The sequence below is a fragment of the Mytilus edulis genome, chromosome 4, assembly GCF_963676685.1.
Source record: "Mytilus edulis chromosome 4, xbMytEdul2.2, whole genome shotgun sequence".
In the NCBI taxonomy this organism is placed as follows: Eukaryota; Metazoa; Mollusca; class Bivalvia; order Mytilida; family Mytilidae; genus Mytilus; species Mytilus edulis.
In genome coordinates, this window is record NC_092347.1 from 23,585,989 (window position 1) to 23,599,763 (window position 13,775).

General features: G+C 32.0%; 1 protein-coding gene across 16 annotated transcripts in view; it reads left to right on the top strand.

Moving 5' to 3' along the window:
• Positions 1 to 7,385, top strand: part of LOC139519253 (coiled-coil domain-containing protein 87-like) — a 59,466-nt gene extending 52,081 nt beyond the window's left edge. For all 16 annotated transcript variants that reach the window (XM_071311203.1, XM_071311211.1, XM_071311207.1 and 13 more), the window contains 2 exons: positions 4,951 to 5,031; positions 7,173 to 7,385. In XM_071311203.1, the coding sequence (XP_071167304.1) occupies positions 4,951 to 5,031; positions 7,173 to 7,349 (258 nt within the window). In that variant the 3' untranslated portion in view covers positions 7,350 to 7,385. The remainder of the gene's footprint in view (positions 1 to 4,950; positions 5,032 to 7,172) is intronic.
• The last annotated feature ends 6,390 nt before the right edge of the window (positions 7,386 to 13,775 follow it).

Below are 13,775 nucleotides of genomic sequence, written 5' to 3' on the forward strand. Positions count from 1 at the left end.
GGACCTAAGAGGTGAAGTCTGTAAATATAGAATCTGTACTTTGGCAACTTCCCTAAATGATTTGGTGGTTTCAATTTGTCAAATAGCATGAAACTAAAAGATTTAAACTTTTATTTTATAGAATTTCTGCAAAAATGACCAATTTTGGCATTTTATGGTCAAAATAGGCATTTTAAGGCTTTTTCAATATTGATGCATACATGGCATCCTGACTTTCTATCTGACAGGTTTTCATGTGTTTATTCTTGTGTTTCTATGCCTTTATCTAGTTCTTTAACTTGTTTGTGAACTCAGAATCTACAGAAAAGAAGATTATCTCAGACAATATGTACAAAATGTGTTGTATAAATGACCCTTGTCTAACGCCCTGTTTGGATGAAGTCAAAAGTGGGGTTCTTGGTACATAAAATTTGAAGTCCACAATAAAGACCTCACTAAATTTGTATCAAAAGCACTTAACAATGTGTATTGTACCTGTTCCATCTCACATAGTATCTTTCTTTTCTTCTGTAGGATAGCAAGTGGTTTAAATATAAGCCTGTTGAGACTAAAATTGCATTCAAGTTTTTCATTAAAAAGGCAAAATTCTTTGTATCAGACCATACTGTCTGTAAGAAAAGTTAATTGCAAGAGCCTTTTTGTGCTCAGATTTGTTCTATCATGTCACATGAGTATAGAAATGATAAAAAAGACACAATTTTTTATTTCTTATAGCCTCAATATGCATTTTTTAATGAAAATATGTGGCACGGCCTAAATTTATCCTTATTTTTTTCCAGTCTTACTTGGCTTAAGACCTTTTAAACTAATATGATATGTTATTTGTGACTTTTCTTTCCATTTAAAGTACATTGAATACATATGTAAGGATTATTTATAACCAAAAAGCTTCACAAATTTAAAATTGCTGGAAAATATTACATCTTCATGTAAGGTCCCTTTCATTGAAAAACCTCAATTTTTAGGCTCAGGCTGATATAAATTTGACTTTTGAATAATTATGCTAAGTCTGATAAATCAAATGAGTACTCTATTGCTTTTAGTACATAATAAATGATATATTAGGGCATTTAAGAAGTATTTTTTTGCAACATTTTAATTTTCAAAGCCAAAAATGTTGATAGTTGAAATTATTCAATTTTAACGTCAAAATTTAACACGCAAAGATGAGTATAGAATTTAACATATTGTCTGTAATATATATCCTATTGTTATGAAACTTTGCAAGCAGTGTTATAATTTATTAAGCTTTGGTCATACTAAGTTTTTTTAAGATTTGTCAACTCTTTCTATCCTATTAGGTCCGAGACCACAATTGTCGTCCCTTGATTTTCGTTGTTCACGAATATAGTCCCTAGTGTTAACAGTGGGTTACTTGCCAATAATTTTTATACCCCTTCCAAATTTATTTCTCCATGTTTAATGCCTCAAATTGTAAGTAGGGGGGTAAAATTACACTGTAAAAAAAATTGGGTCCAGAATTTTACAGGAAAGTAGTGATTTGGTTCAGCTGAAAAAGGTTAAAAATTAGCACTTCGGAAGCTGTCAAAAGATTTCAAGATACCCTAAACACAAAATTGTCCATATTTTGAGTTAGAGGCGATGAAGTTTTCTATAATTTTGATATAATTTGTCCCAAAAGTAGTACAACACACTGTAAAAATTTCATTGAGAAAGCGCAGGTGGGATTTTTTTAATTTTCATTTATGTTCTAAAAGAAATGCACTACGAATTAATTGTTCTCGGACCTATTGTTTTGTGCAGGACAGATAACTGTATTGTTATTCTGTATAATTCTGTTTTTGGCATTCCACAATGTTGTACCTTATTGTTTTGTGCAGGACAGATAACTGTATTTGTTATTCTGTATAATTCTGTTTTGGGCATTCCACAAGGTTGTACTTTATTGTTTTGTTCAGTGAGGACAGATACTGATTTGTTATTCTGTATAATTCTGTTTTGGGCATTCCACAAGGTTGTACCTTATTGTTTTGTGCAGGACAGATAACTGTATTGTTATTCTGTATAATTCTGTTTTTGGCATTCCACAATGTTGTACCTTATTGTTTTGTGCAGGACAGATAACTGTATTTGTTATTCTGTATAATTCTGTTTTGGGCATTCCACAAGGTTGTACCTTATTGTTTTGTGCAGGACAGATAACTGTATTTGTTATTCTGTATAATTCTGTTTTGGGCATTCCACAAGGTTGTACTTTATTGTTTTGTCCAGGACAGATAACTGATTTGTTATTCTGTATAATTCTGTTTTGGACATTCCACAAGGTTGTACCTTATTGTTTTGTGCAGGACAGATAACTGTATTGTTATTCTGTATAATTCTGTTTTTGGCATTCCACAATGTTGTACCTTATTGTTTTGTGCAGGACAGATAACTGTATTTGTTATTCTGTATAATTCTGTTTTGGGCATTCCACAAGGTTGTACTTTATTGTTTTGTTCAGTGAGGACAGATACTGATTTGTTATTCTGTATAATTCTGTTTTGGGCATTCCACAACGTTGTACTTTATTGTTTTGTCCAGGACAGATAACTGATTTGTTATTCTGTATAATTCTGTTTTGGGCATTCCACAAGGTTGTACCTTATTGTTTTGTGCAGGACAGATAACTGTATTTGTTATTCTGTATAATTCTGTTTTGGGCATTCCACAAGGTTGTACCTTATTGTTTTGTGCAGGACAGATAACTGTATTTGTTATTCTGTATAATTCTGTTTTGGGCATTCCACAAGGTTGTACTTTATTGTTTTGTCCAGGACAGATAACTGATTTGTTATTCTGTATAATTCTGTTTTGGACATTCCACAAGGTTGTACCTTATTGTTTTGTGCAGGACAGATAACTGTATTGTTATTCTGTATAATTCTGTTTTTGGCATTCCACAATGTTGTACCTTATTGTTTTGTGCAGGACAGATGACTGTATTTGTTATTCTGTATAATTCTGTTTTGGGCATTCCACAAGGTTGTACTTTATTGTTTTGTTCAGTGAGGACAGATACTGATTTGTTATTCTGTATAATTCTGTTTTGGGCATTCCACAACGTTGTACTTTATTGTTTTGTCCAGGACAGATAACTGATTTGTTATTCTGTATAATTCTGTTTTGGGCATTCCACAAGGTTGTACCTTATTGTTTTGTGCAGGACAGATAACTGTATTTGTTATTCTGTATAATTCTGTTTTGGGCATTCCACAAGGTTGTACCTTATTGTTTTGTGCAGGACAGATAACTGTATTTGTTATTCTGTATAATTCTGTTTTGGGCATTCCACAAGGTTGTACCTTATTGTTTTGTGCAGGACAGATAACTGTATTTGTTATTCTGTATAATTCTGTTTTGGGCATTCCACAAGGTTGTACTTTATTACTACCAACACTTGTTTTGTCCAGGACAGATAACTGATTTGTAATTCTGTATAATTCTGTTTTTGGCATTCCACAAGGTTGTACTTTATTGTTTTGTACAGGACAGATAACTGATTTGTTATTCTGTATAATTCTGTTTTGGGCATTCCACAAGGTTGTACCTTATTGTTTTGTGCAGGACAGATAACTGATTTGTTATTCTGTATAATTCTGTTTTGGGCATTCCACAAGGTTGTTGTACTTTATTGTTTTGTACAGGACAGATAACTGATTTGTTATTCTGTATAATTCTGTTTTGGGCATTCCACAAGGTTGTACCTTATTGTTTTGTGCAGGACAGATAACTGTATTTGTTATTCTGTATAATTCTGTTTTGGGCATTCCACAAGGTTGTACTTTATTACTACCAACACTTGTTTTGTGCAGGACAGATAACTGTATTTGTTATTCTGTATAATTCTGTTTTGGGCATTCCACAAGGTTGTACTTTATTGTTTTGTTCAGTGAGGACAGATAACTGATTTGTTATTCTGTATAATTCTGTTTTGGGCATTCCACAACGTTGTACTTTATTACTACCAGCACTTGTTTTGTCCAGGACAGATGACTGTATGTTATTCTGTATAATTCTGTTTTTGGCATTCCACAATGTTGTACCTTATTGTTTTGTGCAGGACAGATAACTGTATTGTTATTCTGTATAATTCTGTTTTGGGCATTCCACAAGGTTGTTGTACTTTATTGTTTTGTTCAGGACAGATAACTGATTTGTTATTCTGTATAAATCTGTTTTGGGCATTCCACAAGGTTGTACTTTATTGCAGTGTGCCAGACATTGCTGTATTAAACTTCTTAGAAAAAACATTAGAGCGTAGGACAATGGTAGTTCTATTTAAGTAGGACATGAGAATGAAAAGAAAATAATTATTTACTTTGGCAAAATGTATTTTTATAGAATAACTAATCGAGGAATTCAAATAGAGAAAAATATTCAATGAGTGGCCGGAAAACACATTAATTCATGAATGTGCGTAGTGCATGAGTTAATTATCAGTGTTGTTCCATCACGAATTGAATATTTGCAGATATTTGCATTCTTTGTTGAGAAAATTGAAAAATGGGTACAGAAGAAAAACAACACAGAAAAATGCATAAAAAGTAAGGACAAGTGTTTTTCATTTCGAAAAGTAAACTGCAATAGACAGAATACAGGATGAAAAATAAATAATGCCAAATTGTGATTATACTGTGGATTCATTTATTTTTGTGGGTACCAATTTTCATGGATCAATGAAAATTTGCATATTCGTGGATATTTTAATTCGTTGTTTTGGTAAATTCTGCAAACATTCCGTAAGAAAATCTGTATTTCCTTGAACATGTAAATTCGTGGTTCCCCTGTACACACGAAATCCACGAAAATTGGTATCCTAAGAATTTTAATGAATCCACAGTCCTCAACCCAATTTTATCAATATTTGTACCTTAAAATATAATGGCAGCCTTTTAAAGAAAGTGCAAAAATGGTTGACTATCATCATGTTCATTTATTCATTTACAGAGGATTGACCATTTTGACAAAGAAATAAAAATACAGATGGACTATATGAAGAAAAACTTTTCAGATACAGTTTCCTACAAGGTAATGATACATTTATTTATTTTTCAATTTGAAAATTAGTTTAAAGAGGCACTAGCTGTCAAATTCATGTTCACAGATTTGACAAAAATTCTCATAGTTGATTTTTCATCATGTAAAACATTTATCCAAATTATAAAAAGTCTACAATAAACAATTTTCAGTGCATGGGCTCGATTATATGTATCTTCGTTTCATGTGTATTTTAGTCTTGATGCCATCTAATTAAAGTCACATGAAACATCAAATTAAAAAAAATGATGCATAATATTTTTATAACAAAATGGATAATTGTCATTATTAAACTTCTGTACATATACTTTTATCTGAAGATAATTCTTTAATATGTCCACATTTAGAAAAAGTTTACTTTTTTTTTAATTGCTTGATTCCCGGAAGCAATTTGCGGACATATTTTCCGTATTCAAAATGACCTTAGCGTGACCCTTCTTCTAAAAATCCAGTGATCGCAGTATACACATGGATCAAGAGGGGGGGAAAATGACGATTGTTTGATATTTTTACGTTAAAAAAAATGATAAAATCGTGCACAGAAGACTTAGTTTATGATATACACATGCATTGGTTCAAGAATTGAAAAACATTATTTTTCACCAGTCACTCGTTTCATATGACTTTAAGTATCAAGTTTACCTCCCAAGACCTCTGATGGTCACATAAGCGATATAAACAGAAAATATAGATATAAACAGAAATCATTCTCGTGCAATTGGATTTTTCTATGTCTGCTTAATTTCATATTATAGATTAAAAATATATGTTAATCATTGTTCTTACAAAATAATGTTTTTGAGTTTTGTATTTATTTTCTAATGCAAAAGGTCTACTATATTTTGCATATTGAAATATTTTATGATGTACATGTCAGTCTCACAGGTTTAATTTGACCTTGATCTCATTTTCACTGTTCATTGCTCAGTGTTAAGTTTTTGTGTTTTGGTCTGTTTTTTTCTTAAACTATTATGCAATAGGTCAACTTTATTTGTTATATGGAAGGATTGTCTGCCTGGAATGGTTCATCTGACCTTGACCTAATTTTCATGGTTCATTGGTCAATGTTAAGTTTTTCTTGGTAAAGTCTGTTTCTTAGAAACTATTAGCAATAGGGCATCTATATTTATTGTATTGAATGATTGTAAGGTGTACATGTATTTCTCTTTTGGTTTATATGACCTTTGCCTCATTTTCTTGGATCATGTTAAGTTAAGTTTATGTGATAGTAATAGTAAAGCTTTAAAAATTATCAACAAAATATCAATGGTAGGCAAAGAAGGCGAGACATTTCAGCATGTGCACTTTAATTTTCTTAGTCAGAATTTTTTTTCTTGTTTTCAAAAAAAAAAAAAAAAATATTTTGATTTCAGATTGAATTTTTTTTTCAAAATTAAGGTGGTACCCAACACTTTCACTAAAATTAATTTGGCTTGTTTAATTTTCATAAAATTTTGTCAAAGTAAATCCTTTAACAAAAATATAAAAATTTCAAAAATTTTGAACCAACCGTTTTGTCAGAAAAATTACACTGGTTATATAGCAGTTTGACAATCACCAATTTTGATATATTCCCTTTACAACACAACGTAATTAAAACGTTTAGCTGATTTTACAGAGTTATCTCCCTGTAGTGTTAGGTACCACCGTAAACACTGTAAGAAGAATTTACATTCAGAATAATTTTTTTTGATATCTGCCTTTCCAGAAAAAAAGTTTCGTCAAACTTGAGTATCATGGTCAATTTATCAGGAATTACACCTTTATTATCGAAATCATTTCAATTTTGATAGTTTGCGTTCCACAATCATCATAACCATGTTTTAAGTAAGTGATGCAATCCCTATTCATATCAATTCATGCTTTTAATTAATTTGGTGAAACTGACAAATTTGTAATTTATGCGGATAACATTAGCTCCAACCATAACTCTTATATGTATTAATTTACATTCACCCATAATTTATAAACTACTTGACTTCTTTAATGAGCTTTTTCAAGTTGGATATTAGATACACGCTAGTAAAGTGTTATCTTTTTGCATGCAATAAATTGAATGAGACATAAATTGTTACAAGAATCAGTTTACTAGCTGACAATTTACCATATGTTTTTTTTTTATTTTATTTTAGGGTCGCTCTTATGAAGAGAAGATGAAATGGGACAGAATAGAAATGTTATATTGGTTGCAAGAAGAGCGTAAACAGAACGCCATTAAATATGAAGCATTAATGAGACATGTACCTTATAAAGTCAGACAAGTTCAGCTAGATCCTATTCCTATCTTACCAGAAGAGAAAGTGGCATGAAATAAATGTCCTATAGTTATGTTGTCAAAAAGAAAAGATATCAAAATAGACACTGGTGCAAACCTGATCACTATTCTTCTAAAAGGCTACCTAACTTAATTGAAGTTAAGGAACTGTTCATTGTGTTTCTTGTCAGGAAACTGTTCTATGGTCTGCCATAAAAAAATTATAAGCAGCAGTTATTAATTTGAAATGGGCATGCTGTTTTATGTAGTATTATGACATCCAGTTTATGCATTTAAATGGCACTTTTTCACACATGAAACAAAGAGAAATATCAAGAAAGAAAAGGTGCAGTCACAAATGAAAGATTTGTTTTTGTAATCATTTTTTATTTGCAGCTCTTTTCACCAAAATTTTTCATGACTTTTGTGAAAAGAGCAACAGTTTCTTACTCATGTAATGAAAATTGTGTAAACTGTCTTTCAGTATTTTTTTGTATTTTCATAATATACAATTCTATGTTATATAGACCAAAAAGATAAATATTGTCAGAGGATGAAGTCTGGGGTTGATATGCTGATATATTAACTGAGGATGGACACTTTAATTATTATATTATAACTCGGTAGAAATTGTGACAACTTTTGGCTGACAGAAACAGTAAATTAATTTTATTCAAATACTGTATTGATTTTATAATGTTTTAATTGAACAATATTTCATATAAACTAGTAGAAGATCTAATGAGATTTTCAATACATTTAAAATATTTCATTGGTTGTACACATGAGCATGTAGGATCTGTAAATCAGTCTGCAGTAATTAAAGTTTCTACTATTTAAAAACACTTGAAATTTAACTTTGCATTGCTATGCAGCATACGGTATAGCGGGTTAATTTCGCGTGTGATAAAAATGGTGATTTTCATTGAATAAGGTATACAAATTATTTTGATGGTTTATTATTTTGGCGGACTCAAAACTTTTATCAATACTTTGGCATGTGGACTTTTAAATTGGCAGAATTTATTTTGGCGATTTTATTTTATTCGCTATACTGTATAGGAATATAAATAAACATGTGATCTGTGAAGATCTCTTTAATACTATATTATATATATGAATACATACATACAGAGAGAGAGAGAGAGACAGACAGAGACAGAGAGGGAGTCCTCCCAGAAAGAAAGCTGTTGATCAGCTGATATTCAAATGCCACATTTGGAAACGTAGGCTACTTCATTGAAGGTGTTTTGAGAGATGGGACCTAAAAACAAATTTAATTATCAATGTTGACTTTACAATGTTTTTTGGATGTGCACAGTTTTGTTGTCAACCTACAGGGTTTATATTTTTAAAGTGTTCTCGGAAAAAAATAGGAGTAACATGACCTTACTGGGCTAGCTGAACCAGGAAACCGTTATTACCTTAATACAGCAAGACAATTTTTTATATTAAGTGTTGCTGGATCGATGTGATCACTCTGAATTTGAAATTGGTGAAGAAACTTAATACACAATTTTAATCCTCTACTGTGAGTTTTACCTTTTGACATGTTATTTGCATTGCTTATATTTTGCCAAATTGGCATTTCATTTGCCCCCAAAAAATCTTTCATTTGCACCACAAACAATATTTCATGTTACTGATCTAGTTTACATAATAAACACACACAGGATTGTAAATAGGCATATAATTGGCAAGTGAAACACACCTACAACAAGTTTGAAAATAGGTAAACAATTGATGAATCTAACACACTTGCAACAGGATTGTAACAAGGCCTTTATTAATAAAATTGACAAATTTAACACACCTACAACAACTTTGAAAATAGGCAAATAATTGACAAATAAAACACACCTACAACAGTTCTAAAAAGGGGCAAATAATTGATATCCGAATTTAAAATTTAGTTGGGAAAATGTTTGTTTTCTGATTTGCAATTATATGTTCATATACTGCTACTAATTTTATATTGTTTCTCTGTCTGACAAAAGAAGGAAGTACCTGAGCGTGTGGTGATTTTGTGGTTCAGTTAACAAGTAAGGTGATCAAAGTTCTTATTTCTCCTACACACTGAGATCGTTTCGCTGTTAATGTTATACTGTGCACATACAATTTATGTATAATAAACCTACTTAATGTTATCTTTGTCTGTGATATGTAAATAACAATTCCATCCGGTTTTGAATTTTTTATAGAATTATTTTTGTATATTGCCACATCTCTTATTTTTAAATTGTAGTATAACATTCCATGATACTTTTGAAAACATTTCTGTATACATTTTCTTTATATAAGTTATGCTGGGCGTATTATGTATTGTAGCTAATATAAATACCAGTCATTCAGTCATTTAGGTGGTTTTTTTATCGATCTATTAACAGTGTGCATGTGTCAGACTGATATGTTGATTTGTATTTTATATGCATGTGGTAATAAACATATAAAATAAAGATACGTTTTAAATTATTATATGATATCATGTAAAGTCTACATGTAATTTACAGACTTTTGATTAAATGTATTTGGAAATACTTTTGCTGATTCATTATTATATGATTTTAAATCAGAAGTCTTTTTTTATACGACCGGTTAAAAGAAATTGCGATTGTATATTGGTATCAGATAATTGTCCAAAGACAGTTGTTCCCTGACAATTACTTTAGTATAAGTAAATAGAAATCTGTGAAATTTAAACTCAAGTTTCCACGAAAGGAAGGTTGGGATTGAGATTGAGGGTTTATGGTCTTAACAGTTTAGGAATAACAGGCCAAAAAGAGGCCCAGGAAGGTAATTTTCTAGTTTCCAGACAGTAACTTAAGTAAGTTTATGGATCTCTCTGAAACTATACCACAAGTTTCCATACCACAAAGGAATGGGAAGGAGGGGGTTATGACTCGAACCGTTCTGACTAAGGAGCAAGAAAGGGGGAAAACAAGGGTTTCTTAGTTAGTGGACAATAAAGACAATGTTAAAGCAGTGTAAGGGAGGTAATCAAAATATATCAAGGTAATACCAACATAATATGTTTGGATTACCTTCCTTATATATAAAAAGAAGATGTGGTATGATTGCCAATGAGACAATAACACATGAGACCAAAATGACACATACATTAACAACTATAGGTACTGTATGGCCTTCAATTATGAGCAAAGCCTGCTTTAAAATTATGTATAAAAATGTTGTATGGCCCTGAGATGATTAGCTGTCAAGTTACTATTAAATTTATGCTGATTAAGGGATATTAATTTTCTATTTTAAGACTTTTAGGATGTTTTTAGATTGTTAATTATGGTTGCATCTCCAATGGAAATTTAAACTGAGATTATGACCATATCTTCAGGGAAAGATTTTGATTTTATGGAAAAAGTGGGAGGAGGGAGTTGGAAAAAAGGGAGGGACTATTTTTCTCATTTCAGATTTCTGGTTGGGGTCAATATCCAACAGCATAGTGAATTGCACAAAATAAAAAAAGAATTATTTTTTTTCTTTTGGGAAAGGGGAGAGGGCAATGTGCAACAGCATAGTGTATTGCACAAAAGCAAGTCATTGAGTATAAATTCAAATCATATAACCAAGTTCTTTGACTACAGTTATTCTGTGTCAGAAACCTAATATGTGTCAAATATTTAATTACATTCCAAATTCAGACCTGTATCAAGCGTGAATATTGTGTCTATTTTTTCCCCAACGGTTCCGGACCTCTGCGGTTGTATCCAGCTGCGATCCGCGGAGCAATTTATTTTATAGAGTTTTAAAAATGCAAAACCTTCTGTGATTCCCTATATAATCAACCAAATTTTTCCCAGGAAAGTGGGCCCTGGCCCCAAGACCTCCCGCCTCTTGGATCTGCCTACGCAAGTTCTTTTGTTAAAGACACTTGCTCAATATAACTGAAAAAATGACAAGATTTTGGAATATTTAGCATGCGAGTGTATTTTACTCTTGAGTTCAGACAAACTTGTGCACGTTTTTTTTTTTTTATAAATCTTGTTATTTATTTAAAAGCTCACCTGGCATAAAGGCAAAACCAAAAGCTCAAACAAATCAAACGAAGGAGTATTAAACAACTGTTATATTCCTGACTTGGTACTTTTCTAATGATTGAATCTGGTTTTATAGCTGGCTAAACCTCTCACTTGTATGACAGTCGCATCTGGCCAAATTTAAAACTACTAGGCCAAGTTTAACAAAACTTAGCCACAATCATTATTTGGGTATCCAGTTTTTAAAATGTGTCTGGCAAACCCATCCCCTCTTTAAACCTAACATGGCCGCCATGGCTAAAAAATAAAACTTTCGAATCCTTATCACTGAACAGTTGGGACTACAACCACAGTATTAAAATCAGTTCCAACGTGCCATTAGTGATAAGAATCCTTGTGTTAAAATTAAATACAAACAAAACAGTTAATACAAAGTGTTTGCATGAAAAACTAGGATTTTTGTGGGTAAAATCCTTGTTCATGAAATATTTACACTTACCTGACTCCTAAACTAATTGCAATTTCCCTCTACTTCCCCATACGTTCGTCGAGTTTTTAATATAAATACGGTAGCACCTCCAGTTATCTCCCTTGCGTAACTCTTCAGTTTCTCGAGACCAATATTAAGTAATTCCTCGAGAGGGGAGGAGGGCGGGTGAGGCAGGTAAGTGTAACAATTTCAAGAACAAGGATTTTACCCACAAAAATCCTAGTTCACTTCAATATTTCCACTTACCTGCCTCCTTAACTAATTGCAAAAGAATTTGCAGCCCTACTAAAGGAGGTGGGAAAGGAATTAAATAAGGAATTAAAAAATTATATTCACCTATTTCTGTCTTCCTCTCTTGAAAGAATCCAAAGTTGCTGACTTGGCAAAAATGGACTGGTGGTCTGGAACATCCTTCAAATAGAATGAAGTGAAAGTAGTTTCAGATGTCCAGTGAGCTGCTTTTAACATTTCTTCAGCTGATACACCACAAAATAAAGCCCATGAAGTAGAGAGTCTTCTTGTATCATGTGCTCTTACTGTTTTTAAAGTGTCTTTATCTGCATTTTCATATGCATATCGTACTGTATTAATAATCCATCTCGCAATAGAATCCTTTGGAGCTTCTTTATGATGGTTTTTTATATAAGTAACAAACAGTCTGTTTGATTTCCTTATATATTTTGTTCTATTTATGTTAATCCTTAATGCACGGCAAGGGCATAGATTCAAATCCTCAGAATCGGTTGCATAAGAATTAAATGAAGGAATGAATAATGGCTCCCAAGGCCTATTCAAAGTCTGTGTTTTTGCAAGAAACTGCATATTTGGTAATAGTTTAATTCCATTTTTTTTTCAAATCTAAAATGTCCATCATCTAATGAGAAGCTATGAATTTCACTAACTCTACTGGCTGATGCAATAGCTACTAAAAAAGCGGTTTCGAATGTTAAAAACTTTAATTCAATTGAATCTAAAGGTTCAAAAGGATGTTTTGTTAGCATCAATAAAACTAAAGGTAAATTTCAATTTGGGGTCAATTGACGAATTGGTGGATTCATAATAAATAATCCTTTAATCAATGATGATAACTCAGAACTGTTTGAAATTTCTAATACATTATTATGAATCAATGCTATGGCTGACTTGTAACCTGTAATAGTCTGTGGTTTGCATTTTCTTACAGTAGAAAGATATAACAAAAATTCTGCTACTTCTGGTATAGTTGAAGAAGTGGAATTGATATTTTGTTCTTTACACCAACTGTCATATATTCTGAGTCTTGCATCATACACTGTTTGAGTAGATGTTTTTCTGGCATTTGCCATAATTTCTGCAGTTTTTTTCAGAAAATCCTTTTGACTTATGGCGCAATTTGATAATTTCCATGCCACAAGATTCAATGTTTCTGGACTCTGATGAAATATTTGTATTCGATTGTGAATTTGTGAAACCAGATCTGGCAGAAGTAGTAGTTTTATTGGAATATCTATCAGTAGATCCAACATCTGAGGATACCAAGATTGTCTTGACCACATTGGTGCTATTAGAAGAACAACTGTCTTTTCTACTCGAATCTTTTGTAATATCCGAGTAACAAGGATTGGAGGAGGAAATGCATATGCATACATGCCGCTCCAATTTACAGTTAGAGCATCTACTTGAAATGCTGCTATGTCTGGAACCGGAGAGCAATAAACTTTTTGTTCTGAGCTGTTGCTATACTTGGAGTTCCCAGTCTCTGAAATATCATATTTACTATCATATTGTTGAGTGTCCACTCTGTCATCTTGAAAAGACCCCCCCCCCCCCCCCCCCCCTCGAAAGAGCATCTGCTAGTAGATTTATCTTTCCCAGTATGTGAACTGCACCGATAGTTACTTTGTTTTGAATACACCATTGGTAAAGGTCCCAAGATAGGTAACACAGTTCTGGCGAATGGGTTCCGCCCTGCTTGTTGATATAACTTATCACTGTTGTATTGTCCGACCTTATCAAAATA